General features: G+C 36.6%; 5 protein-coding genes across 6 annotated transcripts; 3 read left to right on the forward strand and 2 right to left on the reverse strand.

The window, feature by feature from the left end:
* Positions 1-395: 395 nt before the first annotated feature.
* LOC115977850 (protein DETOXIFICATION 27-like) lies at positions 396-6513 on the forward strand. Of its 2 annotated transcripts, none has more exons than XM_031099874.1 (8): positions 396-765; positions 925-1466; positions 1646-1732; positions 1904-1960; positions 2600-2838; positions 3286-3404; positions 6178-6267; positions 6372-6513. In XM_031099874.1, exons 1-8 carry the CDS (start codon positions 478-480, stop codon positions 6444-6446), a joined length of 1497 nt encoding a protein of 498 aa, XP_030955734.1. In that variant the 5' UTR covers positions 396-477; the 3' UTR covers positions 6447-6513. The 2 variants fall into 2 exon arrangements, with proteins under 2 accessions (XP_030955734.1, XP_030955735.1); XM_031099875.1 differs by having other exon boundaries at positions 3286-3417; positions 6372-6463.
* A 3485-nt stretch (positions 6514-9998) lies between these two features.
* Positions 9999-11114, reverse strand: LOC115963015 (putative clathrin assembly protein At4g40080). The gene has a single exon (XM_031081906.1). The coding sequence runs from the start codon at positions 11054-11056 to the stop codon at positions 10070-10072; it is 987 nt and encodes a 328-aa protein (XP_030937766.1). The 5' UTR covers positions 11057-11114; the 3' UTR covers positions 9999-10069.
* A 4996-nt stretch (positions 11115-16110) lies between these two features.
* Positions 16111-17782, reverse strand: LOC115977769 (RING-H2 finger protein ATL11-like). The gene has a single exon (XM_031099788.1). The coding sequence runs from the start codon at positions 17455-17457 to the stop codon at positions 16333-16335; it is 1125 nt and encodes a 374-aa protein (XP_030955648.1). The 5' UTR covers positions 17458-17782; the 3' UTR covers positions 16111-16332.
* A 4267-nt stretch (positions 17783-22049) lies between these two features.
* LOC115977865 lies at positions 22050-23150 on the forward strand. The gene has a single exon (XM_031099890.1). It carries the CDS (start codon positions 22050-22052, stop codon positions 23148-23150), a length of 1101 nt encoding a protein of 366 aa, XP_030955750.1.
* A 38-nt stretch (positions 23151-23188) lies between these two features.
* On the forward strand, positions 23189-25480 carry LOC115977871. The gene is made up of 2 exons (XM_031099896.1): positions 23189-23500; positions 23843-25480. The coding sequence occupies exons 1-2, from the start codon at positions 23189-23191 to the stop codon at positions 25478-25480; spliced, it is 1950 nt and encodes a 649-aa protein (XP_030955756.1).
* Positions 25481-25922: the final 442 nt, after the last annotated feature.

Raw genomic sequence — 25922 nt, forward strand, 5'->3', positions numbered from 1 at the left:
TGAGGAGAAATACTATACATGGTCTAGATCCCACCAAACCTTAGGCCAAATATGGGAAGGGAGTAAATTACAGAATAACTCCAAAGACAAAAATAATTTACAACTACTAAAATGACAAGTTGTTAATGATAGGAAAAACAATAATATCAGTGATAGATTTAAAATTTAGATAAAAACTAGTGATAAAAATTTGCTAAATCGCTATTACAAAAAATATTGTGACAATTATTGTACATATAGCATTACTCTAAAATATCATAGCATGTTTTCAATTTCTTTGGGCTAAAGTGTCATGTCTCGTTTTTTTTTTTTGAAAACTTAAACTAGCTACTCTATAATATTGTCTGAATGTATCACATAGTCACATGTTACATGCTTTTATACAGCAAGCACTAGACACAATTTTGGAAAATAGCTCTCCTTAGTCTGTACTCTGGGCCAACCAGTTAGGCAAAAAGACTAGCTAATAGTTCTTCCATGGGGAGCATTACTAACGGGGACAATCAAGAAGATCTTAACCAATCTCTCTTGCCAGGATCTTCTATCCAAGATGAAGAAGAGCATAATTTTAAAGACCTCGCATTAAGGGTGTGGATTGAATCAAAGAAGCTATGGCACATTGTTGGACCAGCTATCTTCAACAGACTGGCTTCCTACTCCATGAACGTCATCACTCAAGCTTTTGCTGGTCATATCGGTGAAGTTGAACTCGCTTCCACCTCCATAGCCATGAATGTCATCGTCGGCTTCTGTTTTGGCCTCGTGGTAATTCACCTCTCTCTCTGTCTCTCTGCGTTTTGGGGATATACTGTGATTTAGTCTCTCTTCTATGTTTTTTTGACATTGTTGTAGGAAGTTGAGAAATTTAGCAGTTTCGCTTTTGGATAGACACTACTGTTTAACAATTATGCTAAATTTTATTAGTTAGGGATGGCGAGCGCATTGGAGACACTGTGTGGTCAGGCTTTTGGGGCAAAGAGGTACCCTATGTTGGGCATATATCTTCAAAGGTCATGGATTGTGCTGTTCCTATGTTGTGTTTTGCTCTTGCCCTTTTACGTTTTTGCTGGTCCCATTTTGAAACTCATAGGACTGTCCAACGAAGTGGCGGAGCAGACAGGGTTGGTGGCTCAGTGGCTCATACCTTTGCACTTCAGCTATGCATTTTACTTCCCAATGCAAAGGTTCTTACAGTCCCAGCTCAAGACCTTAGTGATTGCATGGATTTCTTTGGTGGCTCTATTGCTGACTGTTTTGCTTAGTTGGTTGTTCGTTTTTGTGTGGGATTTTGGACTCGTTGGTGCCATTGTTGCTTTGGATATCTCGTGGTGGGCTTTGGGTGTTGGCTTGTTGGTGTATATTGTGTGTGGTGGATGTCCTCTAACTTGGACTGGTTTGTCTGTGCAAGCCTTTTCAGGGCTCTGGGAGTTTCTCAAACTCTCTGCTGCTTCAGGAGTCATGCTCTGGTATGTAATATACAGTGATGTACTTCTAGTTCAATACTTAGACAAAAACGGCAACATTTTTCTTAATTTTTTAAATAGTGGTTATCATGATATATTGCAACTGGTACTTAATGAAAGTAGTACCAGTGATAAACATAGTTTATGGTTCCTAATTACTCTTTTGTTGGTGATATATGCAGTTTGGAGTTTTGGTACTACAAAGTACTTATGTTGATGACTGGGTACTTAAAGGATGCCACTATAGCCGTGGATGCCTTGTCAATCTGGTTTGAGACTCGCCTTGATTTGTTAAAGTTTGGAATATATTTTATCATAAAAACAACATCAACAATAACCAAAATTTAGTCCCTTATTTTTAAGTAGGCTATGAAATAATTGCACTTTGAGTATGACACTATATATGATTAATAATTTCCTAATATCTCTTCTCCTTTCAGCATGAATGTCATTGGGTGGGAGATGATGATCCACTTGGCTTTTCTTGCGGGTGTTGGGTATCATTTCTCATCCCTTTCATACTTTTTTAGTTTCATAGTTAATCTTAGACATAATTTGGAATGAACCTACATACAAACCACCACATGAGGATATCATAATGCCCTCCTTAATAAGAAAAATTAGGTTTAAAATCCTCTCTACCACATTGTTGTGAGTTTTGTGGGTGAGAGACCCAAAGGATCTAAATGACTCGAACTCTCAAACTGTAGACTCATAAAGCACCCTCGGCATCACGTGGTCACCAACTTAATTAGAACTCTGGTGAGCCAAATTGAAATAAATACCCAAATAGCCACATTTCAAGATCACTAAATGTTACCATAGTACTTACCCCAAGACGGAGAAAGTTTTTATTTTTATTTTTATAATTCAATAGTTAAAAGAGAGGAATTCGAACTTAGATATTTCGATTAAAAACACAAAGAAGATTTTTTTCCCCACATTGCGAATAAGTGAGTTGTATATTAATTTTATATGTATTTAAAGTTATATATAGTAAGATCAATAAGAATATTCTCCGTTGGTTAATTATTTAATAAGTAATTATTCCATTGTTCAATAAGAGGCTGTGAAAATTATTGAAAGGTTGTTAATGGTGTAACTTCATTTCAAAAGTTTTGCCATGAAATTCACAGAGTAAGGGTAGCCAATGAACTGGGAGCAGGGAATGCTAAAGCAGCGAAATTTGCAAGTATAGTGTCTGTGGTGTATTCCACAATGCTTGGACTCCTTTTCTGCCTTTTAATCTTGATTTTCCACGATGAGTTCATAGACATATTTACATCCAGCACTGAAGTGGTTCAAGAAGTTGATAAAGTGTTGTACCTCTTAGGTGCCGCAATTCTTCTTAACAGCGTTCAACCAGTTTTATCAGGTGAGTTCCTACTTTCAACCCTGCTAGGGGCCTAGAGAATGTATGTCACACACCTTATTTTATGTTTATTCAGTTTAATTGGCTTATTATGTGCAATTTTTATTTTACTTTTTTGACAAGGCTTATGTGCAATTTTTAAAGTCTTATTCTTTTTAAAAACAACTGTATTTTTCTTTTTAATTTAACTTTTAAACTTAATAAACCAATATAAATTAGCTTTCTAAAACAAGCACTTATCCGACAATGTCATTGAATCACAAAATTTTCATCATTGACAATAAATATTTTCTATTTTTATTTTATAATTAGGGGAGGGAAATTCAAACCTGCCGTATATTTTTTATTTTTTTATCTTTTATTACGAAGAGACCAAATTAACATTGCTACTAAACCTGCAATACCTTAATTAATACAAGAATTATAAATCCGTTTTCTTGATTTTGACAGGAGTAGCTATTGGATCGGGATGGCAAGCTTTAGTTGCGTATGTAAATCTTGGGTGTTACTATATCATTGGACTTCCAGTTGGAATTCTAATGGGATGGGTTTTTAATCTAGGCCTTATGGTACGTTTACCAGGTATATATCTGCCTTCTTTAATTTCTAGGTTCTAGCTTTATGCGTCGGATAGTTAGCAAGCATCATTATGATTGGAATAATTTATAATGGCATCTTCATTCATATCTTATCTCTGTTTTTTTTTTTTTTTTTTCGAGGCATTTATATAATGTCATGATCACATTGCAATAGAAAATGATTTATGGACAACATGCCCAGTGGCCATTATGATTTGTGATAGGTAACTTTGCCTTAATAAATTTTTGGGTAAAATGCAAAACTAGTCCTCTAAGTTTCTTCAGATTTCATTTCAGTCCTCTAATTTTGCTTTTCTTCATTTCAGTCCTCGAACTTTTAAGTTTATTCAATTAAGGCTTTTTCATCAACTTTTGTTATATGTTGTGGTTAATTTTTCAATTTTATAAATTTTTCTTCAAATTTTTTAAATTAAAAAAATTCAAGGCGTAAATGTACTTTTAGTCCTTACATTTTGACTTTTTTACATTTTAGTCCCTACATTTTATTTTTTCCACTTTTAGTCCTTAAATCAATTTACGCATTTCCATTTAAGTCCTTGAAGCTACTTTCCGTCACTAATCTAACGGGCAAACTAACAGATGAATAAAATAATAATAAAAACTTTACTGTAGCATGCCACGTCAGATTATAATTTAAAATATTTATTTTTAAATTTTAACAAAAGAAAAAATATGAGTTGCCCAGATCTAGGTTCATCTTCATCAAGAACACCAAAGAACACAAACCCAGATTTTAAACATAACAACACATGCCCAGATTTTCTTGCATTTTCTTGCCCTTTCTTGTCAACCAAACACAAACACGAATCAATCTCCAGCAAGAACACAAAAACAAACCTAGCAGCAGATCTTCTCAGATTTTCTCAAACCACAAAACCCAGATATACAAAATCTCAACTCAAACCCAGATTTTCTCATCTTTCAATCAACAACGAAATCTCCAGCAAATAAATTTCATAAACGCAGAAACCAAATTCATAAACCCAGAAAATTCAGCATAAAAACACCATTAAAAAAAAAAATCATAAATTCCGAAGCCCCCCATCCTCAAACCCTCAAACCTAAGCAAAATCATTTCTCAGTTCTTTTTCATTCATTGTTTGGTTGCCAAGAAAATGAAAGAATAAAAATTTGGACAGCACCATCAAAGTCCATTCCGTCTCCATAGTCTCTCCAAAAAAAAAAAAAAAAAAAAAAAACACCTAAACTACAAAAAAAAAATCTCACAATGGAAAAACCCACAACAAGCTGAACGTGTCAACAGGTCGACTCGTCGCGATCGGAGATCTCCACGACGATTTGGAGAAGTCGAAGCAAGAGTTACGACATAAACGACTCCGGCGACTGGACTGGCGAGTCAATGATCGTGGTTCAAGTCGGCGATGTACTCGATCGCGGCGACGATGAGATTAAAATACTCTATTTTCTCGAGAGACTTCAATGGCAAGCGGTGAAAGCCAGCGGCAAAGTCATCACCATGAACGATAACCGCGAGACCTTGAACGTGGAAAGAGACTTCCTGTACATGTCGGAATCGGGTTGTGAAGAGTTTAGGGTTTGGGCGCACAACAACATGATGCGTCGAGAGCCATTGAAATCCTCCATCGACATCCAACCCAAATGGAACATGCTTGACCAGACCAGATCCCCTTTTCCACCTTCTGTTCTTGTTGTTATGTTTTTGGTGTGTTCTTCTTCTTCTTTTTATTTATTTATTTTAATTCTTAACTCATATTTTTTCTTTTGTTAAAATTTAAAAATAAATATTTTAAATTATAATCTGACGTGGCATGCTACAGTAAAGTTTTTATTATTATTTTATTCATCTGTTAGTTTGCCCGTTAGATTAGTGACGGAAAGTAGCTTCAAGGACTTAAATGGAAACGCGTAAATTGATTTAAGAACTAAAAGTGGAAAAAATAAAATGTAGGGACTAAAATGAAAAAAAGTCAAAATGTAAGCACTAAAAGTGCATTTACGCCAAAATTCAATTAATGATTGAATTTGTAGCTGAATTGGCACCATCCCATGCACAAAATGCTTGGGGGACTAGAGAGAAAGGATTTGAGCGGTAGGTTAGTAGCATATTATAATTATCTTTTAAAAAAAAAGCTATTAATAGTAAACAATAAAGTGATGTCAGTGATAGTTTCAAGTGAATCGTCACCTAAATTATGAAAAATATTGTACATATAGAATTACTCAATTTGCGTTTTCAAAGGGTGCTTGTTAACGTGGCATTGTGGTTGTCTTTAATTATCAAAGGTTCAGAGTAAACGCTGGTCTAATTCAGCCTAAAAAGAAAATTGTCTATCTCTTTAGTGAATTAGAGGAGAGGAGGGCACATAAAGGAAGACAATAGTGATTTTTTTTTTTTTTTTTTTGGGTGCTGAATAACAAATTTCATTGAGCAAGCGAATGGAAACCATGGACCTTCAATTAGGAATCGAAGAGGTAGAAATGGGCCCCGAAGTAGATTATAAATGAGCCAGCCTATATTCACAGTTCACACTATGCTAACCTTACACTAGGAATGGAAGAGATGAGAATGGGCCCTGAAGTACGAGTCAGACCAATGGGTCAACAAATGGGGGCCTTTATTGGCTTCTCCATTAACAAGAAGATGATTCCCAACAAAGAGCTTAGTAAGATGGTTCTATTATAGGTCTTCAGATTTGTCACCACACGTATGTCATCGTTTCCAACTTTTCTAAAATGCTTATCAGAATTGGTGTACCTGCAGGGAATTTGGGCTGGGATGATCATCGGTGGGACTGTCATTCAGACTGTTATATTGGCCATCATAACAATTCGAAGTGATTGGGAAAATGAGGTACATTTCCATATATTTTCACAATATATATGGCATCATCATTCATCGCTTCTGCATATAAGCTGATATAAAATTCATAACCCAATAATTTCTTGGATTTGCAGGCTGCGAAAGCTAGCATACGTGTAAATAAGTGGTCAAATCCTAAACCAGACGATCAATCAGAGATTCTACATTAACAACTATATTACTGATGAATTTTGCTGCTGAGAAGACTCACCTATATTGTAGTGTGTTCGTATTTAAACCTTTCTTATTATTATTATTATTATTATTTTTTTTTTTAAGTTAGGTTGTTTGTCTTCAAACCTTAATAATTATGTTATGTTTGGAATCCACTTATTTTGTTGAAATTGAAAACTTTTTACTGAAAGTACTGTAAATAAAGATAAAAGTTAGCAGAAATAGTATAGTAAAAATCTATAAATAATACAAAAAAGTATAGGCTCATGAATAGTGATAATTTTTTTTTTTTTTTTTTGAGAATTCAGTAACAAAAATAAGTTGAATAGTAAAATAAGTTGGCAAAAAATAAGCTATCCAAATTAGCTTATTTAATTTGGAGAACTGTGGAGAATTTATTTATTTTTCATTTTTCATATAAAATTTCTATAATTTTCATGCATGTCATGTGGTTGTCATAGATCAAACACATTAATTACCATAATTTTTAGGAAGTGAAAAACCCTTTTGATTTAGATGGCGTAGATTCTTACATAATAAACCATTTTGTAATTAATTAATCTGTATGGTTGAGCCTCAAAAAAGGGAATTTGTTCTGGACATGGAAGAAAGCTTTAATTAATTAATTTGGAAGAGCCACGAGAACTGCTTAAATTGCTTAATTCAATATTTAAATATCATCAAATACTTAGGCCTGATAATATCGTCCTACATATTCTACACAAGTCAACAAGAACCCATGAATATTATAAGGATAAAAATTATATTAATCCATTTTAATATTAAAATGCATCATCATTTTATCTTTGACATAATCCTAAGTCGCCCGCAAGATATTTATATAAGGAAGAATTTTGTTGACTAGTTTTGTAGCTTGAGGAGAAATTAAAATTGTTAAGATTCTTAAAAAATAAATAAATAAAAATCAAACAATTTAAATTTAATCCTTTAATTTTGGATATAATTTTCAAAATAGTTCATCATGTTAAAATTATTATAGTTTAGTCCACTATTTAAATTGATCTTTTTACTATTAAAAAATTTAAACGAAAACATACTAAATAAAATGCATTATTTAAAAGATCTTGTAAGGGTGTTGGGCCCAGAAGCTTATTATCTATGTATATATTGGGCCTGGGGCCCAATTCGAGGACGAAAGGTTGTCCGAAGAGGAGTGAGCATTGTCAAGGGAATCCATGTTAGTAAATGAGAAAGTAAATTTTGGTCATAAGGGCCCAGGAAGGTGGGTCGAGGATAAATGCCTCATCGGCGTCCTGGAAAACATTCCAGGAAATTATGTTAATATGGATAAGCATTATAGAAACATAAGACAGGAAGGAGTCCTAAAATATCTAAGGAGAAAGCTGCTATCACTATATTAAATACTCTGCAGCTAACTCTTTGGCCACATTAATGTGGATGTGATACCTAAACAGTGGTTTTCAGCCTTATAGCTACTACATAAAGACTTCAGGAATGTGCTGATGGGACAAGTATCAACACCAACTATCTAGCGTGCACGTGAAGGGTAAAGATGAAAGGGGAAGAGAGTATAAAAGGAGAAAGAGGCAATGAGAGATGGAGATCGAGAAATCAAGAGAGAACACTATAGCAATCAGGAAACAAATTTGTAATCAAACTTAAGAGAAATATATATAAGAACTGATCTCCTCGGACTATGTCGATAACTATTTTCTTTAGTTTAAATTAATCTATCTTCCTGTTCTTGTCATTGGAACCCACTTTATTTGTTGTCTAACTCATTTTAGCCCAGTTTTCTAACCCACTCTCTACAAATTCATTGTTTTGGGTTTTTTGAGCCTGAATCCATCTATCTTTTGGGCTAGGGACTCGAATTTGGTCCTTACAGATCTTATTGTTTGATTAATATTAATTTAAAAAATGTTTAAATGATATACAATGAAAAAAATAATTAAATTAACTCATTTTGTTATTTACTAATAGATTTTACAATGAAATGGACCAAAGTAAACTGAAATAGACCGTATAGACCAAACCAGACTGAATTAGACCATTGACAGTTAGTTTATTATTTCAATGTTCTTTTTATTATTAAAGAATTAAGTGAAAATATTCATAAGTTGATAAAATGAAATGATGCATTATTTAAAATAATCTTATTATTTGATTAATATTAATTTAAAATGCTTAATGACTTCATGCACTAATAATAAATTTTGACAAAATAATATAATTAACTCATTTAATTATTTACTAATAAATTTTACAATTAAAATAGACCGAATTGGAATGAATTGGACTGAAATGGAGTGAATGGACTGAATTAGACCAAACTGGACCTTAATGGACTAAAATGGACCTTTATCAGTTTAATTATATTTTTAAATGTTCTTTTTACTAATAAAAATTTAACTGAAAACATTCATAAGATGCATTATTTAAAAGATAAAATTGTTTGATTAAAATTAATTTTAAAAAAGTTTAGATGACTTCACATACTAATAGATTTGAACAAAATAATTAAATTAACTCATTTAATTATTTACTAATAGATTTTACAATTGAAATGAACCTAATGGATTGAAATGGACTGTAATATTACATTGATATAACTCAACAAGAGCATAACAATACTAAACTTCAATTTTTAGATATTATATAAATATAGATGAGTCCTATTTTATCACCATTTCATGATGCAGACCTTTCTATTTATAAAAATAAATAAATAAATAATAAAAAAATTAGAGTTTTGTGAGGTCACATCATTGGTCATTGATAGGTGTTTAAAATTAAAACACATACTTTATGGGAAATATGATTTATTAATTTTTAAACAATGACCATAAAAAAAAAGCCTTAAACTTGAAATTATTGTAATCCGCTATGGATTCTTAACCACTTATCAAGGTGTAAATGTCACCTTCTTCGAGTTGGTTGGAGGGTTTGGGCTCCAAACTGGTCTGGAGTCAAAGCTTGTTCTTCTTTCCAATTATTTCCATCCAAAATCACTCATATCTATCACATCCTTAAAATTAAAAATTTTTTTAATCTTGGTGGCATTTCTTTTTAATCTTTGTGGTACTCTTCCGAGTAGAAACAATTACAGTTAAAAGTATGTTATAAACATTAAAAACCATGACTTGAATTTACAGTTTTCTTAATTTTTGAAGATTATACGTATTATGTGTGCAAATGTGCGTAAAAAAACACTCCAAATAAAAATCATAAAAAACATGGAATCCATGCAGCAGAATTTAGCTCAATTACAAGTATCTCTTTGTATATATGACAATGACATATCTATTTAGAACAAGACATGTCACTGTACCGCCTACTAGATAACATAAGAAGACGCCATGGACATTGTCTTGTCTTTTGACAATTTCTTCGGCAGCAACCAATAATGCACTCTACAAAAATAATTTTTAAGTACAATATTTTGAGCAAAGGAATTATTATAACATTTTACATTATTTTTGTCACAACTTTTCACGTGATGAATTGTGAGTAGTAGAGATGTGAATTTACAATTTTTTATCCACTACTCTCATCATGTGGTGAGTTATAGCAAAAAAAAAATGATGTAAAATGTGTGGCAATAGCATTGCTCAATTAAATTCAATCAATTTAACAACTAGCCTGAGTCAGCGATTTGCTTTCCGAACCGAGTTGACTCGCTAACAGCTGACTCGTCTCTGTGTCCCATCGTCACCACCGCCAGCCTCATTTCCTCTCTCTTTTCCTTCACCATCAACACCTTCTTCTTCGTCTGTCTTATCAAATCCCAAAACCCATCATTATCTGCTCGATTCAGCCTCTCTTTGCAATCCTCAAGCCTCTTCAACACGTTAAAAAACTGAGTCGACTCTGTACCGTAAATCATACTTTCCATTCTATTCCCGAGTTCCATAACTCGTACAAATATTTCAGATTGAACCAACATGAAATCTTCACTAACGATTCTCATCACCTCGAAGACCAAACTGTTAACTTGTAACGAATCCGGAGCGTCACAAATTCTCTCTGTGAAATCAACAAGAACATTTATTTCATTTAATAATTCCGAGTTCAACAAGCTCAAAACTTTTTGTTCTTTATCTTTGTTATCTACTATGTTTGAATCACATGAACAAAAGTAATAACCCAAAACCCTAGAAAGCATCAAACTTTGTTCCAATAAACCAGCGTACCATCTAACCCAATTCGACAATTCCCACGTTTCCACATCGGAATTGTCTCTAAAATTCGATAGGTTAAGGAAGTTTTTGCCACCACAACATGGATAAAAAGAAAGCTGGTCTTTCAGAATGAAGGAGCCCCTGTTGATAACGTTATGAATCGTGAGAAGGCATTTTAGGGCAACGGAAGCACTTTGCGAGTCATGCAAGCGATCCATAAGTACTTCTATGCATGCACACGCGGTGAGGCGGGACCTGTTGCCAAAGTTGAGAACGGCGGCAAGACGCTTCTCAGATGGAGGAGACGGGTTATGCGTGGTGGCGTGGAGGACCGCGACGTTTACAGAGGCATGGCACTTGGTTATTGATAGTGTTGCTTGGATCAAGGAGGCTTTGTCTTTGAGAATATCTATGAAATTTCTTAGCTTCTTTAGCCTACCCATGGTGAGTCAAAGAAAGAGGATAAGGAGAGCCTACAGAGGAAGGAGATATTAAGATGAATTTGAGAAAGCTTTAGAGATTTTTAATTTTATTAATGTGTGTATTAATTAATTAATAATTAATTACTACTATATCTTTGTTAATAGTTTAGAAACTTAGAATACAATGTAACTATACAATGTAACTATACTTTATATGTAATATAAAGTATATACTTAAATAATAAATTGTATAGTCGGTGCATTGGTGCATGTATGGACCATAGTCAGCCTCGTGCCTGCCATTTCTTACTGTTTCTTCTGTAAGCCATATTTGTCAAATTGTGCTGATGGAAATATAAGAGCATAACTTTTTGACTATATGCTAAATGTCCAATTAAGACCAGATAGAGAAAGGAGAAGTTTCAAAGGTATCCCCCCTTTTTTTTTTTTGACCATTTCTACGATGTATGAAATTTCTGTCTTGATACACTATATTATGGATATTTCTAATTAAGAAAGTTATTATTTATTTTAATATATAACCTTATAGATTGACATGATAACATGACAATAAAACTCACATCAACAATTGAAAAAAAAATCTAATTAAATAATTTTCTTTCTTTGTGCCTTGTGTTTAACACATCAATTATAAGATAAATTTAATATTATTTGTAATTTCATTATAATCACTCTTTTATCTAACTTTTATATAGGTGCTAATAACTTGTTGGCCAATTGATACCCTGTCCTCCCCCTAAAAGGACAATTCAATCGCGAGTTGAGGCAATGAGTAGGGGATATACAATAATTGTATAAAGGTACCCAGTCTATGGGTTGAGTTGTAGGGTCAATTATGTGTTTACCATAAATAAAATAAAAAATAAGCCAACTCAATTATAAGAGCATTAACATTAGGTATGCCAAAACACTTAAAATACTATTTCAGCACACCAAATAACAAAAAACTTGCTATATTAGGTGTGGTAAATTTTAATAAGTTTAGCAATGTAGTAATCTACTACTTGTAGTAATAATTGTAGCACATATGCCACTTAGTTTTATTCTTTTTTATTCCCCTCTCTCTCTCTCTCTCTCTCTCATCCATCTTTTGTTAACATTAGCCACTTAATCTCTCACATAGCCACAAACCAAACTGATAGAAAATTTAGGCCCTGGTTGATAGAATTAACAAGTTTTAAACCCAAGTTGTTAATTAGATTTATTATAAATAAACATTGTTAAAAAAACAAACATTAATATCATGTGAATATCATGCATAGCAGAATAGTAAATAGGACAAGATATGATGACCCAGGAAAATCAACGAAACAAACTAGTTTCACAGAAAAAAAATTTGGGGAGAAACCTTCCCGAAAAGCAATTCACTATAGTAAAGAGAAATTTCAGATTTAGTACAAAACTTTTGTCCCTAAACTTTACAATCCCCATAGATGAACTTACAGCAAAAACCTTCTATCGTTTCAGAATCTCTAAACTTTTCAATATATAGATGCCACCATTTTGCACGGATACCATTTCAAAAGGTTAGATCCTCATCCTCATCTTCGCTTTTATCTTCATCTTCAAAATTATCAATCTCTTCCGCTACTTCATCTTCACTTTCAGCTTCATCTTCAGAGTCATTAATCTCTTCCTCTATACTCTTAAGAGCCAATTTTCTACTATTTCCACATTTTCCCATTAAACTTAATCTCATCTCATAGGTTTGAAGGTTCCCTACAAGCTCAGTCAAAGGAATTTGATCAATGTCCTTCACTTCTTCAATGGCAGTGATTTTGGCATAGAATCTTTCAGGTAAGAACCTAAGGATTTTCTTAACAATTTTGGATTCTGCTATAGATTCTCCAATGTTGAAGGCAGAGTTCACAATATCCTTGAGTTTAGCATAGAACTCATCAAAGCTTTCATCCTTCTCCATCCTTATTTCTTCAAAACTACTAGTGACTCTTTGAAACTTCACAGTCTTTACTACCTTGGAACCTTCATAGGTGGTCTCAAGAATGGTCCATGCTTTCTTGGCAACTTTCGTTGATGATATTTTCTTGAATTCCTCGTTGGTCATCCCACAAAAATAAACATTCAAGGCCCTACTGTTGAAATTTGCCACTTTGATTGTTGCTTCATCCCAATCCACCGGCACTTACTTTGGCTTAATCCAGTTAACTTCAACATCTTGCCATACTTTTTCACCTAGAGGTTGCAAAAAAACTTTCATACGAACTTTCCAATACGCATAATTAGTGTCATCAAATAAAGGACGAATCAAAAGAGATTGTCCACGATCCATGACAACAGGGGTCAATGATCACACTCAAGAAATTAATCCAATCAGAGTGTACCCACTTTGAGGGAAATTTAGACCCTGATTGATAGAATTAACAAGTTTTAAACTCAAGTTGTTAATTAGATTTATTATGAATAAACCTTGTTAAAACAAACAAACATTAATATCATGTCAATATCATACACAACAGAATAGTAAATAAGATAAGATATGATGACTTAAGGAAACCAATGAAACAAACTAGTTTCACAGGACCAAAAAAAAAAAAAAAAAAAAAAAAAAAAACCCTTAGGGGTCACCTTCCCGTAAAGCAATTCACTATAGTAAAGAGAAGTTTCAGATCTAATACAAAATTTTTGTCCCTAGACTCTACAATCCCTGTAGATAAACTTACAACAGAAACCTTCTATCGCTTCAGAAACTTTGAACTCTTCAATATATGAACGCTACCATTTTGCACGGATCACAGTACGTGACTAACTTTAGCAACTTAAAGATGTTGTTGGCTGCAAAGTTCTTCACTTCATCAACAATTGGTATCAAGAAGTACTTGGTTACAAAATCCTAAGGCGTAAAAGACGCAGTAACTTCTTACAAAGAGAATAATATACTAGGTCACTTTTTGCATGTGTTCTCCATGTATAACTACCTTTAAAATAAGCCTTATATATGTCTAGGGTTGTAAGAAAAGAAACCCTACACATACACGTCAGCATGAGCCGAAAATTAGATCTGAAAATTCTGATTTCGTAGATCTCAATGGATTCAGCTTCTGTCCAACTTTATTCTTAAATCTCATTAGATACTGTTTCTGTCGAACTTTAATGAATAACTTTTCTTCACTTGTTTCTTGGTCCAATCTTCATGACTTTAAGACTTGACTTGAACTCTTGTTTCTTAAAGTACTAAACTCATCTTAGGTCTACTCAATTACAAATAAAGTGCATTTTGTCAAAGGATTAGCCAATTACATAAAATATGTCCTTAACACAAACAATTCCTACCTCTCTTAACATTAAAATATAAAATTGAAATTAAACTACAATTTTATTTAACCATGTATCACCTTATATCCAATATAAAGTAAACCTCTCTTTTTTAAGAAAAAAAAAATCATTTATTTTCATTAAATTTTATGCTTGAACTATGATATATATTTACATTCGTTTAGTTAGTATTTATTCATCAAATAAATCTTAGTTAGGTTATTATTAAATAAATTTATTCAATTAATATTTAAATGTAAAATAACCCCCATTTAAATTTATTGTGTTATGCCTCAAACTATCTTTAGGAACCTCAACAAAGACAATCTATCTCCAATGATCATGACTCTCTGGGGAACATAGTGTTACTATTAACAATTAAAGTACTATATATTTCATAAAAAAAAAAGTACTATATAAAAGGGAAGTAATGAAAATAACGACCTGCTAGCCTCATTCCAACTTACAACGTTCGGATTCTTGTAACAACTAGAAGAAAGCGTTTCCTGTAATTTCTAGATTTATATATATATATATATATATATATTTATATTGTGGCATAGCTTATTTCTGTTGTTCTATTCACTCTTCTTTGAGATTTCTGGGTAGTGTTTATGTGTCATATCTGGGCCGAATGCTTATATGGAGAAAAGTCTTAAGCCTAGCCCAATAAAATTTGGAGATAGAGAAAGAATAACAATAATTTTTGTTGAGAATGCCCAGCCCAATAGTGCTGGACCTGGGAGTTAGACGTTCACTACTTGCAAGCTCTCCCAACTCCCAATCAGAGACAAAGGGGTATTTCCTGGAGTTTTCACTGTGAAAATATTGATTTGATTAAATTGATCTTTTAATCATTCTACTTCTACCACACAAAGAAGATTACACCATTTTTCACCACAAAACATTGTCATTTGCTTTGATGGGTGAATTTACGTATCTAATATCTTGGTGGGGGGCAAATATCTTGTGAAAGAACCTGTGTAATAATTGAGAAACAGTCTATATTGAAAAAATTTAAAACCACATTCTTTTATGCTAAAATTTTGTAACATTAACTTTTATGCTACAATTTGTCACAACTTTAATGTGACAAATTATAAACAGTCAGAAAAAAGAATGAGTTTATATAAATGTGACATAAAGTTAGTTACAGTTTGTATTATATAAAATAATTGTGAAAATGAGTGTAATCCTAGAATTATCGAGTGACAGTACGAAATTTCATGTTCACTGGTAGTTAGTGGAGCCTATCGCATTGTCCCTTTCCAATTTTTCCTACTTTCTGATTGTTTGGTACGACCAAAAAACGCAAGTCAAGATTATGGACCAAAACATAAAAGGCAGTCTCTAGAGTGCCCGACAAGTTCTCCTCATAATTTGAGTAAACCCCTCAGCATGTATTCCTAACATTCTTGGATTCTCTTTATTGTATAATTCATCTTCAAACAAACAAAAGGGCATTGATCCAAGCAAATTCTTAATATATCCTCTGATGGGAACTAATTAAGAAAGCCAAAAATTCCACACACATTTCCATTTCAATGGGCGACCAACTTGTAGCTTTGTGAATTTAGTCATAAATGACTAACTGCGTATATTATTCCACACACGCATCTCAGATGGCATTGCATCAAATTCGGCATAAGTCATTAGTCAGTTTGATAAGGTTGATAGTAATCCAAATCAATTTTGTGTACAAGTTTGGCAAAAATTGACTCTACACTAATGAAGCTTAGCTAGCCCTCTAAATTCAACAATAGATCACTAATAACTTTAACAAAATATATATATGAAACAGAAAGTAAAGACACTGGTTTCATATTTGCAATATTAACAAAATGCATTATGTAATTGTTTTTTTCTTTCCTCTCTTTGAACACTCACTTAAACTGCAATTTCATTCCTCAACAATGAAAAATAAAATGGGCAATTAATAGAGAGAGAGAGAGAGAGATATGTACACATGGAAATCTCAAAAAACCCAAAGAGAAAAAAAGAATCTAAACTTCACCATTGGGCCGGAGTGGATCAGAGGACTTTTCACCAACATAGTCCACCTCGACTTTTGGGGATCGAGCCGAACCAGTTCGAGAAATAAAATTGGGTGTGAATGAGAACCGCCAACGGTCAGATCGAGCAAACCGGTCATAGGTACGCCCAATGCCCCCACTTGCACTCCTAAAACCCCTCCTCGAACTCCTCACTCTAGGAAACGCCACAGCACAACTATTTGTTCGATTCAACGACGTCACCGAAGTCGAACTCATAAGCTGACTCCGTACCTCTTCTGGTAACCTTAGCGTAAACCTCTCTTGATTCTCTGCTGGTTGAACCAACGAGTGACCCATTGAGAATGACCTTGGCAATAACTTGAACCCAGTTGAGCTTGATCTATGTGGCTGATTCTGATTGGTTATTGCATTTGATGCTTCTAATACATCTTGGGTATGTTGGGAGTGGGATAAAGGTTCCTCGATTTCGGGTTGACCCGAATTGGCATCCGGCTCGGGCATTTGGAGCACAATGGGCCGAGGTATTTCGCCGGGTTTGGGAACCAAGTAGGCTCGACAAACAGGGCATGTAGAGTGAGAGGCAAGCCACGCGTCAATACAGTCTGTGTGGAACACGTGACTACATTTGGGCAACAAACGCAGCGTTTCATCATCTTCGAACTCGTTCAAGCACACTGCACACTCCAACGCGCCCTTACCGATTTTCAGTCCTTTCACGGAGGAGTAAACGAAAGTCGGGAACGACTCGATGACCTCCGCGTCGAGCCCACGCGCCCTTCTGGAGCGTCTTCCACTTCCTCCCATGGCAATAGCCAAGTCCAGCCGACCGCGAATCCTGCGATCTGCGCACTGGCGCGTGTACACGGACAGAAATCCTAGGAAGAAGAAAATACTTACGAGGATTATCATAATCAAAGCCATGCGCTTATCGAACTTGAGCGCAGACAATGGGTCCGGTGGCAAAGCTCCGTTTGTGTCGTTCTGTGCTGTGACTTGTAATAACAAGTGGAAGAGAACAACAATCTTGACCAACGAAGCCACTGCCATTCCATGATTGAATTGTGAGAGTTTGAGAATCGAACGGCCGTGATGGGTTCTGCTCTGGACTGTCATCACTCATCAGAAACTGTTTATTTTTGAGTCAGTGAAGGAGAGAGTGACAAACCGATAGTGTTTCTGATTTTGATGATTTGGGTGTTGCCGAAAGCACAGGAAAAGGGAAAGCAAAAGCAAAAAAAAGTTGGGAGAGATTGTGTTTGTGTGTCAGAGCTGGCATAGGAAAAAAAATCATTAATATAAAAAAGCGTGAGAGAATGTATGTATAAAATAAAAGTATAGAACTAAAAAAAGACAAATAAATGGTATAATTGTTGTAGAAAACAATTTAGATTTGAAAGAGTCAGTGGCTGTGGCAGAGGTTATGGGTTTTTTTTTTTTTTTTTTTTTTTAATTTTTTAATATTATAAGTTTAAATTGTAATTGTTGGGTATTGGATATTGAGTTTGACTTAAGGGAATAGTGGGGCCCACAAGAAGGGACTTTGATTGTAAACGAACGATGATGCTGTCTGGTTTGATTTGAAGGAAATGAACAAAAGGGAAAAAGATGAAGGCTGTCTGGTCGTGGTAACGAGTAGCTGCCACGTAATAGAGGAGAGCTATGTATTGATTAGTTGTGTGATATTTTGATAATATGAAAACAGTGAGAGGTTTCTTTGTTTTCTTTTGGTTCCAACTTCTAAAATCTAATAAACTGTGTGATTCTCTGTGGTCAATTCGATCAGAACAACAACAAGACCATTGAATTTTGCAATTTTTTAGTTTTATTATACATAATTAACATAGTTGGATTTGCCGTCGATCAACTCAAAGATTTTATGTTTTTTAATTTAATTTTTAATCTGCAGAATTTTCTTTGTAATTAGCCGGAAATCAACAATAGGCTTTTGGAATGAATATTCGATTATCTGTAGGTTCTAATTAGTTTAATTTGTAAAGTTTTAACATTCTAAAACAAAAAATTTGTAAAGTTTCCGATGATTGAATAAGAAATCTAAAGTTCAATTATCAGTTACACTAAAAATCGATTAGTGACTTAATTTAATGATGAAAAACGTAATCATTAGAAACAGACGCTATAAGTTAAAACTCTATATAAAATAAAATAAAAAGTTTAGATAGATAATGTAATTATGTAACAAGTCATATCAATAAGTAGGAATTTTTTTTTTTTGACAGTAATAAATAGGAAGTTTAAAAATACATTATTTTTTTATAATTTTTTTCACTATTATTCTAACAAGTTGGGTTTTATTTTTTTTGTTAATTTGATTTTCTATAGGAAGTATAATGATGTAAACCATTTTTTATGGTTGTTTAATGTTTAACGCCTAATCGATCACGAGTGTAGCCATTAAACTTTGGGTACTTAGCGGTAGGATACAATTGATATCTCAACTCCAGAACAATGCAGCAGAAACAAAAATTAGTGCAGTACTAGTAGTTGAATTAATTACAAAGCTTGAATTTTCTAACAGGAACTTGCGTTTATATGGTTTTCATATTGGAAAGCTACAAAAGAATAAAATGACATTGTCAATAATCAACTCACTAGATTAATATTTATATTCCTTTTCTATAACCGCTTGGATATTTTGTATTTTGTATTTTTTTTTGGCTAAATACTGTTAAGATGTTCTAATTGAAATACAAAACTATCTCTTCTTCTTCTTCTTCTTCTAACTTTTTGTTTTTATTTTTTTTATAAAAAAACTATCTCATTCAGAATATAATTATAATATTAGCATAAATGTATAGTTCTAGTGGATTATCATCTTCTTTAGATGGAAAAAATATTTCATATTTATTGCTTCGTAAAAATTTGTTAATAAGCAATAACTATTTTCACATAAATAAAACTAGTTAATCACTTTTTCACTGTTAGCAAAACCCATATATAGATAAACATGTGAAAGGCCTTTAATAGACAAACATAAAATAATGAATATGTTATTCGTTTGTGGCTTTTTTTTTTTTTTTTTTTTTCATTAAACTATAGTGAAGTGGTGTTCACATAAATGATTTTTTAATTATTTAAATGAATATGAAAATACTTTTTAAAAATATATATGTGCATGCACTGATGCACGAGAGTGCTTGCATATGTTTTTATACATGTACGTGCATGCGTATGAGTGTCTCAATTATAAAATTTACGTCTTGAACTTAAATCTTAACTCTGCCACTCTAAGCATGTTGTTCCACTCGATCTCACTTAATTGTGAATTTTCATATTGTGAGAGGCATGCTATATGTTCTGGTGTAACATATACAACCTCACAATATGTGATTGTCTCATTTAGTTTTATAACTTATATACTGTGAGATGCATGCTATATGCATATTATATATGTAACATATACCTTTGCAATCTCAATTTATCTAGTGTCCGTTTGGCAAAAAATATTTTTGTCAATTTATATTTTATTATTTAGTTTATTTTTGCTATTATTTATGAGTCTCATTGTATAATTTTAGCTAACTTTTACTTTTATCTATATTATTTTTAGTAAAAAATTTTCAATTTCTATAAAATAATATGAGATTTCTAGGGATTTTCCGCTCTAGGGCATGCTAAGTGGTAACTGGGATTCCTAGTTGGATTCAAAAGTCAACATATCGATCTGTTGTGCTGACGACAATCTATTGAATTCTAAGCCTCTGATCAAATCAAGATAACTTGAGCCTGGCTTAAGCTTTTCCTGTAATTCTCACTCAGTCTATTTCAACACCCACCCCATATCCGAAGAATTCAATTATAAGGAATTCAAGATTATCTTGAACCACATAATTAGTACGGATATGATTGCACAGAACTTGATACCCGTCAAATTAAGGAGTTTCTTGGTACTTTTTTTTTTTCTGGATGGATGAACTCAATGACTAAGTCTACGTTTGGATTAAGATGAAAAATGAAAATTATTTTACTATTCAATTTATTTTTGTTACTATTTGTGGGGGTAAAATTCATCAGTCAACAATGGGCCTTGGTACCCGTGCGGAGCCCAGTCATATCAGGAAGTGAAAACACGGCCAGAGGACTCCCAACCCAATCTTGTTGGGCCGGGCTTGTTTAAAGGGGGTCCGAGGAGGAGTGTCTCCTCGGACGCACCAAATGGGAGTCCAATTCACACCCTTTACATGGTGAGAAATCGTCACAAATCAAAGGGGAATGCTAGACGTTCAGGGGGCAACCACAACTGCCGCATTAAATGCAAGGGAGCTACTTTTCCAACCGCATTAATGTAGAAGGGACAGGAGAACAGTATTATCTTGACCAGTGCAACTCACAGAAAAGAAGGAGGATGTCCTATGGGACAGGCACTCAAGTAGAGGCCCAGATGATTAACAAGTGTAGGACCATAACCAATCAAAGGACGCTATATAAGAGAAGAAAATCCCCATGACTAAGGGGAGGACGGGAGAGAAAAGAGAAGAAAAAAGAGAGAGAGAGAGAAGTTCTATAAACAAAGTATAAGATACAGTCCATGAACTGTTATCCTAGGAAACTTAATGAAACGTTCCCACGTTCAAATGGTTGCATGGCTTACTAACAATTATGTCTACTCTGTCAAGACCTAGTTCTACGACCCACTCTCTACAAATTCATTGTTGAGGGTCTTTTGGACCAGAATCGCCCGCTTGCTAGGCCTGGGCCCCAAACTCCGCCCTTACAATTGGTGCCGTCTGTGGGAAGAACTTGTGTCTCGACAAGTGAAACAATAAGGGATGGAAGGATCAGGTCCGCGCCAAACCGGACGTGCAGAATCTCAATGACAGGACAACTTTCTAAATCTCGAACGAGCGAGGGACCAAGATAATCAACGAGAGGGCAGTGTGAACACCTCTCACATGAGTAGAAGCCGCTCAAAAGGGAAGGATCATGCATCCCATAAGCAAAATGATCGAAAGGCTCTACAGCAAGAGGTTGATGATTTGAAGAAAAAGCTGCGTCGAGCACAGCGAAAACGTCCTTCACCCGGCTCGGACACTAGCAGTGGTGAGGATGGAGAATACAGACGAAGGTCAAGAACCCCTCCGAGCGAGACTTTTTCCTATGAGGAAGAACGGTCTCGCAAACGCGGCCACAAAAGCCCGTCTTACCAAGGCCTGGCCAATGACGCCATGAGCAAGGCCCTGGATCGCATCTCCCAGTCGCCATTCACACGTAGAATAGAGAGGGCAGTGCTTCCCCGGCGGTTCAATCAGCCGACGTTTGCCATATACAATGGTCGAACTAACCCAGTGGAGCATGTAAGCCAATTCAACCAGAGGATGGCCGTTCACTCCAGGGACGAGGCGTTAATGTGTAAGGTGTTTCCATCTAGCTTGGGACCCCTGGCAATGAGATGGTTTGATGCCCTTTCGCCGAATTCCATAGATTCCTTTAAACAGCTGACGCAGGCCTTTGGTTCCCGCTTCATCACCAGCACTAGAGTCCCTCGGCCCCTCGACTCCCTCTTATCCTTGTCCATGTGGGAAGGAGAAACACTAAAGGCCTACTCGGACAGATATTGGGAAATGTACAACGAGATAGAAGGAAACTACGATGACGTCGCCATTAGTACATTCAAAAGGGGCCTGCCAACAGAGCATGGCTTAAGAAAGTCCCTCACTGGGAAGCCAGTCACCAGCATGTGACAACTCATGGACAGAATAGACAAATACAAAAGGGTCGAAGAGGACCAGCAGATTGGGAAGGGTAAAACGAAGGTTGTCCCTCAGGAGAGGAGGGACTTCAGGTCAGACCGCTTTGGTAGTGGTAACAGGCCGAGAAGAGATTACATGGAACAGTCCGGACCTACTGGGGCTCAGGTAGTCCCCGCTGTGTTCCGAGAACCATTGCACAAGATCCTGGAGAAGGTGAAGTGCGAACCTTTCTTTCAGTGGCCGAACAGGATGGCAGGCGACCCCTCAAAACGCAATCAGAATCTATACTGCGCGTACCATCAGGAGCCCAGTCACACCACCGACGATTACAGGAATCTGAAAAACTATTTGGATCGACTTGTCCGAGAAGGAAAGCTGAGGCATCTATTACACCGCCCCGAACAGTCAAATGTCAAAACCAGACAAGACGCATTGAGGCCACCCCTAGGCACGATAAATGTCATTCTTGCCGCACCTGGGAGAACCGGCTCCGGCCCGTTTAGAGTAATGTCAGTGGGTAGATTCCCGACGGAACCAGACGAAAGGGAATCCAAGAGAGCCAGAGTGAGTGCCACGCCATTAATCGGGTTCACGGAGGAGGATAAGCGAGGAACTATTCAACCCCATGAAGATGCCTTAGTCGTGACGCTCAGAATAGGAGGTTATGTCGTGAAAAGGGTATTAGTCGATCAAGGCAGCGTCGTGGAGGTAATGTACCCAGACTTGTATAGGGGGCTGAACTTGAAGCAGGAAGACTTGTCGCCATACGATTCCCCCCTGGTTAGCTTTGAAGGAAAGATCGTCATCCCGAGAGGTATGATTAGGTTGCCTGTGCAAACAGACTCAGATGTGGTAGAAGTGAACTTCATTGTCGTAGATGCATACTCCCCTTACACAGCTATCGTGGCCCGGCCATGGCTTCATGCACTAGGGGATGTGTCGTCAACCTTGCACCAAAAAGTGAAATATCCGTCAGGGGGTCAGATCAAAGAGATAATAGGGAACCAGGGAATGGCTAGGCAATGCATGGTGTCGCAATCTCACGACGGCCGAATAGCGAACCTTCCACTTCTGCCGAGAACGGCTTATAGCAATTAATGACTACGGTCCCAACTGCGGGCAGTGGAAGACCGACCATGGAGGTGAACTATGAGGAGTTGGAGAAAGTACTTGTCGGATCTGACCCTGAGAGGTTTTTTCAAATTGGTTCGGAACTACCACCCCAGGAGAAGTCAGCACTGACTGCTTTCCTCCGACTGAATGTAGATGTGTTTGCTTGGGACCCCTATGAGGCCCCCGGGGTCGACCCAGGTTTCATCTGCCACCGCCTTAATGTGAATCCGGCTATAACACCTAAGAGGCAGGCTCCTCGACGACCGTCGAAAGAGCATACCGACGCCGTGAGGGAAGAGGTCGTAAGATTGAAGAAGGCAGGGGCTATCAAAGAGGTCTTCTATCCCGAGTGGTTAGCCAACACAGTAGTGGTAAGGAAGAAGAGTGGGAAATGGCGGGTCTGCGTAGACTTCACAGACCTAAACAAGGCGTGCCCAAAAGACCCTTTCCCTATGCCCCGAATAGACCGGTTGGTAGATTCAACTGTCGGACATCCTAGAATGAGTTTTCTAGACGCTTTTCAGGGCTACCACCAGATACCCTTGGCAGCCGAAGACCAGGAGAAGACTGCTTTTGTCACCCCAGTTGGGAATTATCATTATAAGGTGATGCCTTTTGGCCTGAAGAATGCCGGGTCAACCTATCAAAGGATGATGACCAGGATGTTTGAACAGCAGATGGGTAAAAGCGTTGAAGTGTACATAGACGACATGGTGGTTAAAAGTAAGTTGGTTCCCGACCATATTGAAGACCTCGGCAACGTTTTTCAAATACTGAGAAAGTATAAACTACGGCTGAACGCAACCAAATGTTCATTTGGAGTGGGATCAGGAAAATTCTTAGATTATATGGTGACTCACAGAGGCATTGAGGTTAACCCTGACCAAATAAGAGCCATCCATAGCTTGCAGCCTCCTTGGAATCCTAAAGAGGTCCAGAAGTTTACTGGTATGATAGCTGCTTTAAACCGTTTCATCTCGCGCTCAGCAGATAGATGCAGGCCATTTTTTCTCCTATTACACAAGTGGAAAGGATTTGAGTGGAATGAGGAGTGCGCTATAGCTTTCCAACAGCTAAAGGAATACCTCGCCCAACCACCGATCATGTCCAGTCCCGATGCCGACGAGGTTTTGTATGCCTACATCGCAGTAGCCCCACATGCAGTAAGCTTGGTGCTAATCCGAGAGGACAACGGCACACAGCGACCGGTCTACTACGTTAGCAAATCACTGCAGGATGCAGAAACCCGTTACCTTCCCCTCGAAAAGGCTATCTTGGTCATCGTACAGGCCACACGAAAGCTTCCTCACTACTTTCAAGCACACACTGTTGTAGTGTTAACTCAACTCCCCTTAAAGTCCATCCTACGCAGCGCCGATTACACAAGCAAAATTGTGAAATGGGGAACGATTTTGGGCGCCTTTGACATTAGATACATGTCTCGTACCGCTGTAAAAGGCCAGGTCCTCGCCGACCTAGTGGCAGAATTTACGGAGCCCACACTAGAAGGAAAAGAAATATCGGTATTACTAGGGGCTGATGAAAGGGTGATCAGCACAGTTTCTCCGCATGGACACACTTGGTGGAAAGCATACATTGATGGCGCAGCGAATCAAAGGGGCTCAGGGTTAGGGCTTGTCCTGCACTCACCTGAAGGGATAACCATAGAAAAGTTATTGAGACTCGGATTTTCATCCACGAACAACGAGGCCGAATATGAGGCGCTATTGGAAGGAATGCGGATGATCTGGAAAATGGGGGGGAAAGCCGTGGACATATTCTCGGATTCGAGACTCATTGTGGGACAGGTAAATGGAGACATGGAGGCAAAGGACGAGAGAATGAAAGAGTATCTGGTTCGGGTTAAGTACCTGCAGACCTATTTTCATCACTTCCGCTTAACGCACATACCCAGAAGTGGGAACACCCACGCCGATTCTCTCGCGATGTTGGCTACCTCCTCGGCTCAACCCCTTCCTCGAGCCATTTTGGTAGAAGAGCTCATTCGTCCTTTAACAGAGAAAGCCAATGGGATTAGAGTACATAACATCAGGACTGGACCGAGCTGGATGGACCCTATAGTGCTGTACTTGAAGCACGACACCTTGCCGGATGACAAGGTTGAGGCTGACAAAATCAGGAGAAAAGCTACTCGATTCTGGTTGTCGGAGGACTCCAAGCTTTACCAACGCTCATTCTCGGGCCGTATTTACTGTGTGTGCACCCAGAGGCTATTGAACTCATCCTGGAAGAGTTACACGAAGGAATTTACGGAAGTCACACGGGGGGTAGGTCTTTGTCTCACAGAGCCTTAACGCTGGGTTATTGGTGGCCGAACATGCATAAAGAAGCCCTGGAGTATGTGAAGAAGTGCGACCAATGCCAGAGATTCGCTCCGAACATACACCAGCCTGGTGGAGAGTTGAACCCATTGTCCAATCCTTGGCCATTTACGCAATGGGGCCTAGATATACTTGGTCCCTTCCCCAAGGCAACAGGGAATAGAAAATTTCTTCTTGTCGGCACCGACTACTTCACCAAATGGGTAGAGGCTGAGGCGCTTGCAAACATCAGGGACGTCGATGTCAAAAAGTTTCTTTGGAAAAATATTGTCACCAGGTTCGGCACCCCACACACCCTGGTGTCGGACAACGGGCTCCAGTTTGACAACAAAGCCTTCAGAAGGTACTGTAGTGAGCTAGGGATTGTTAACCGGTACTCCATGCCAGCTTACCCCCAGAGTAATGGACAAGCAGA

Source organism: Quercus lobata, chromosome 2 (assembly GCF_001633185.2).
Source record: "Quercus lobata isolate SW786 chromosome 2, ValleyOak3.0 Primary Assembly, whole genome shotgun sequence".
In the NCBI taxonomy this organism is placed as follows: domain Eukaryota; kingdom Viridiplantae; phylum Streptophyta; class Magnoliopsida; order Fagales; family Fagaceae; genus Quercus; species Quercus lobata.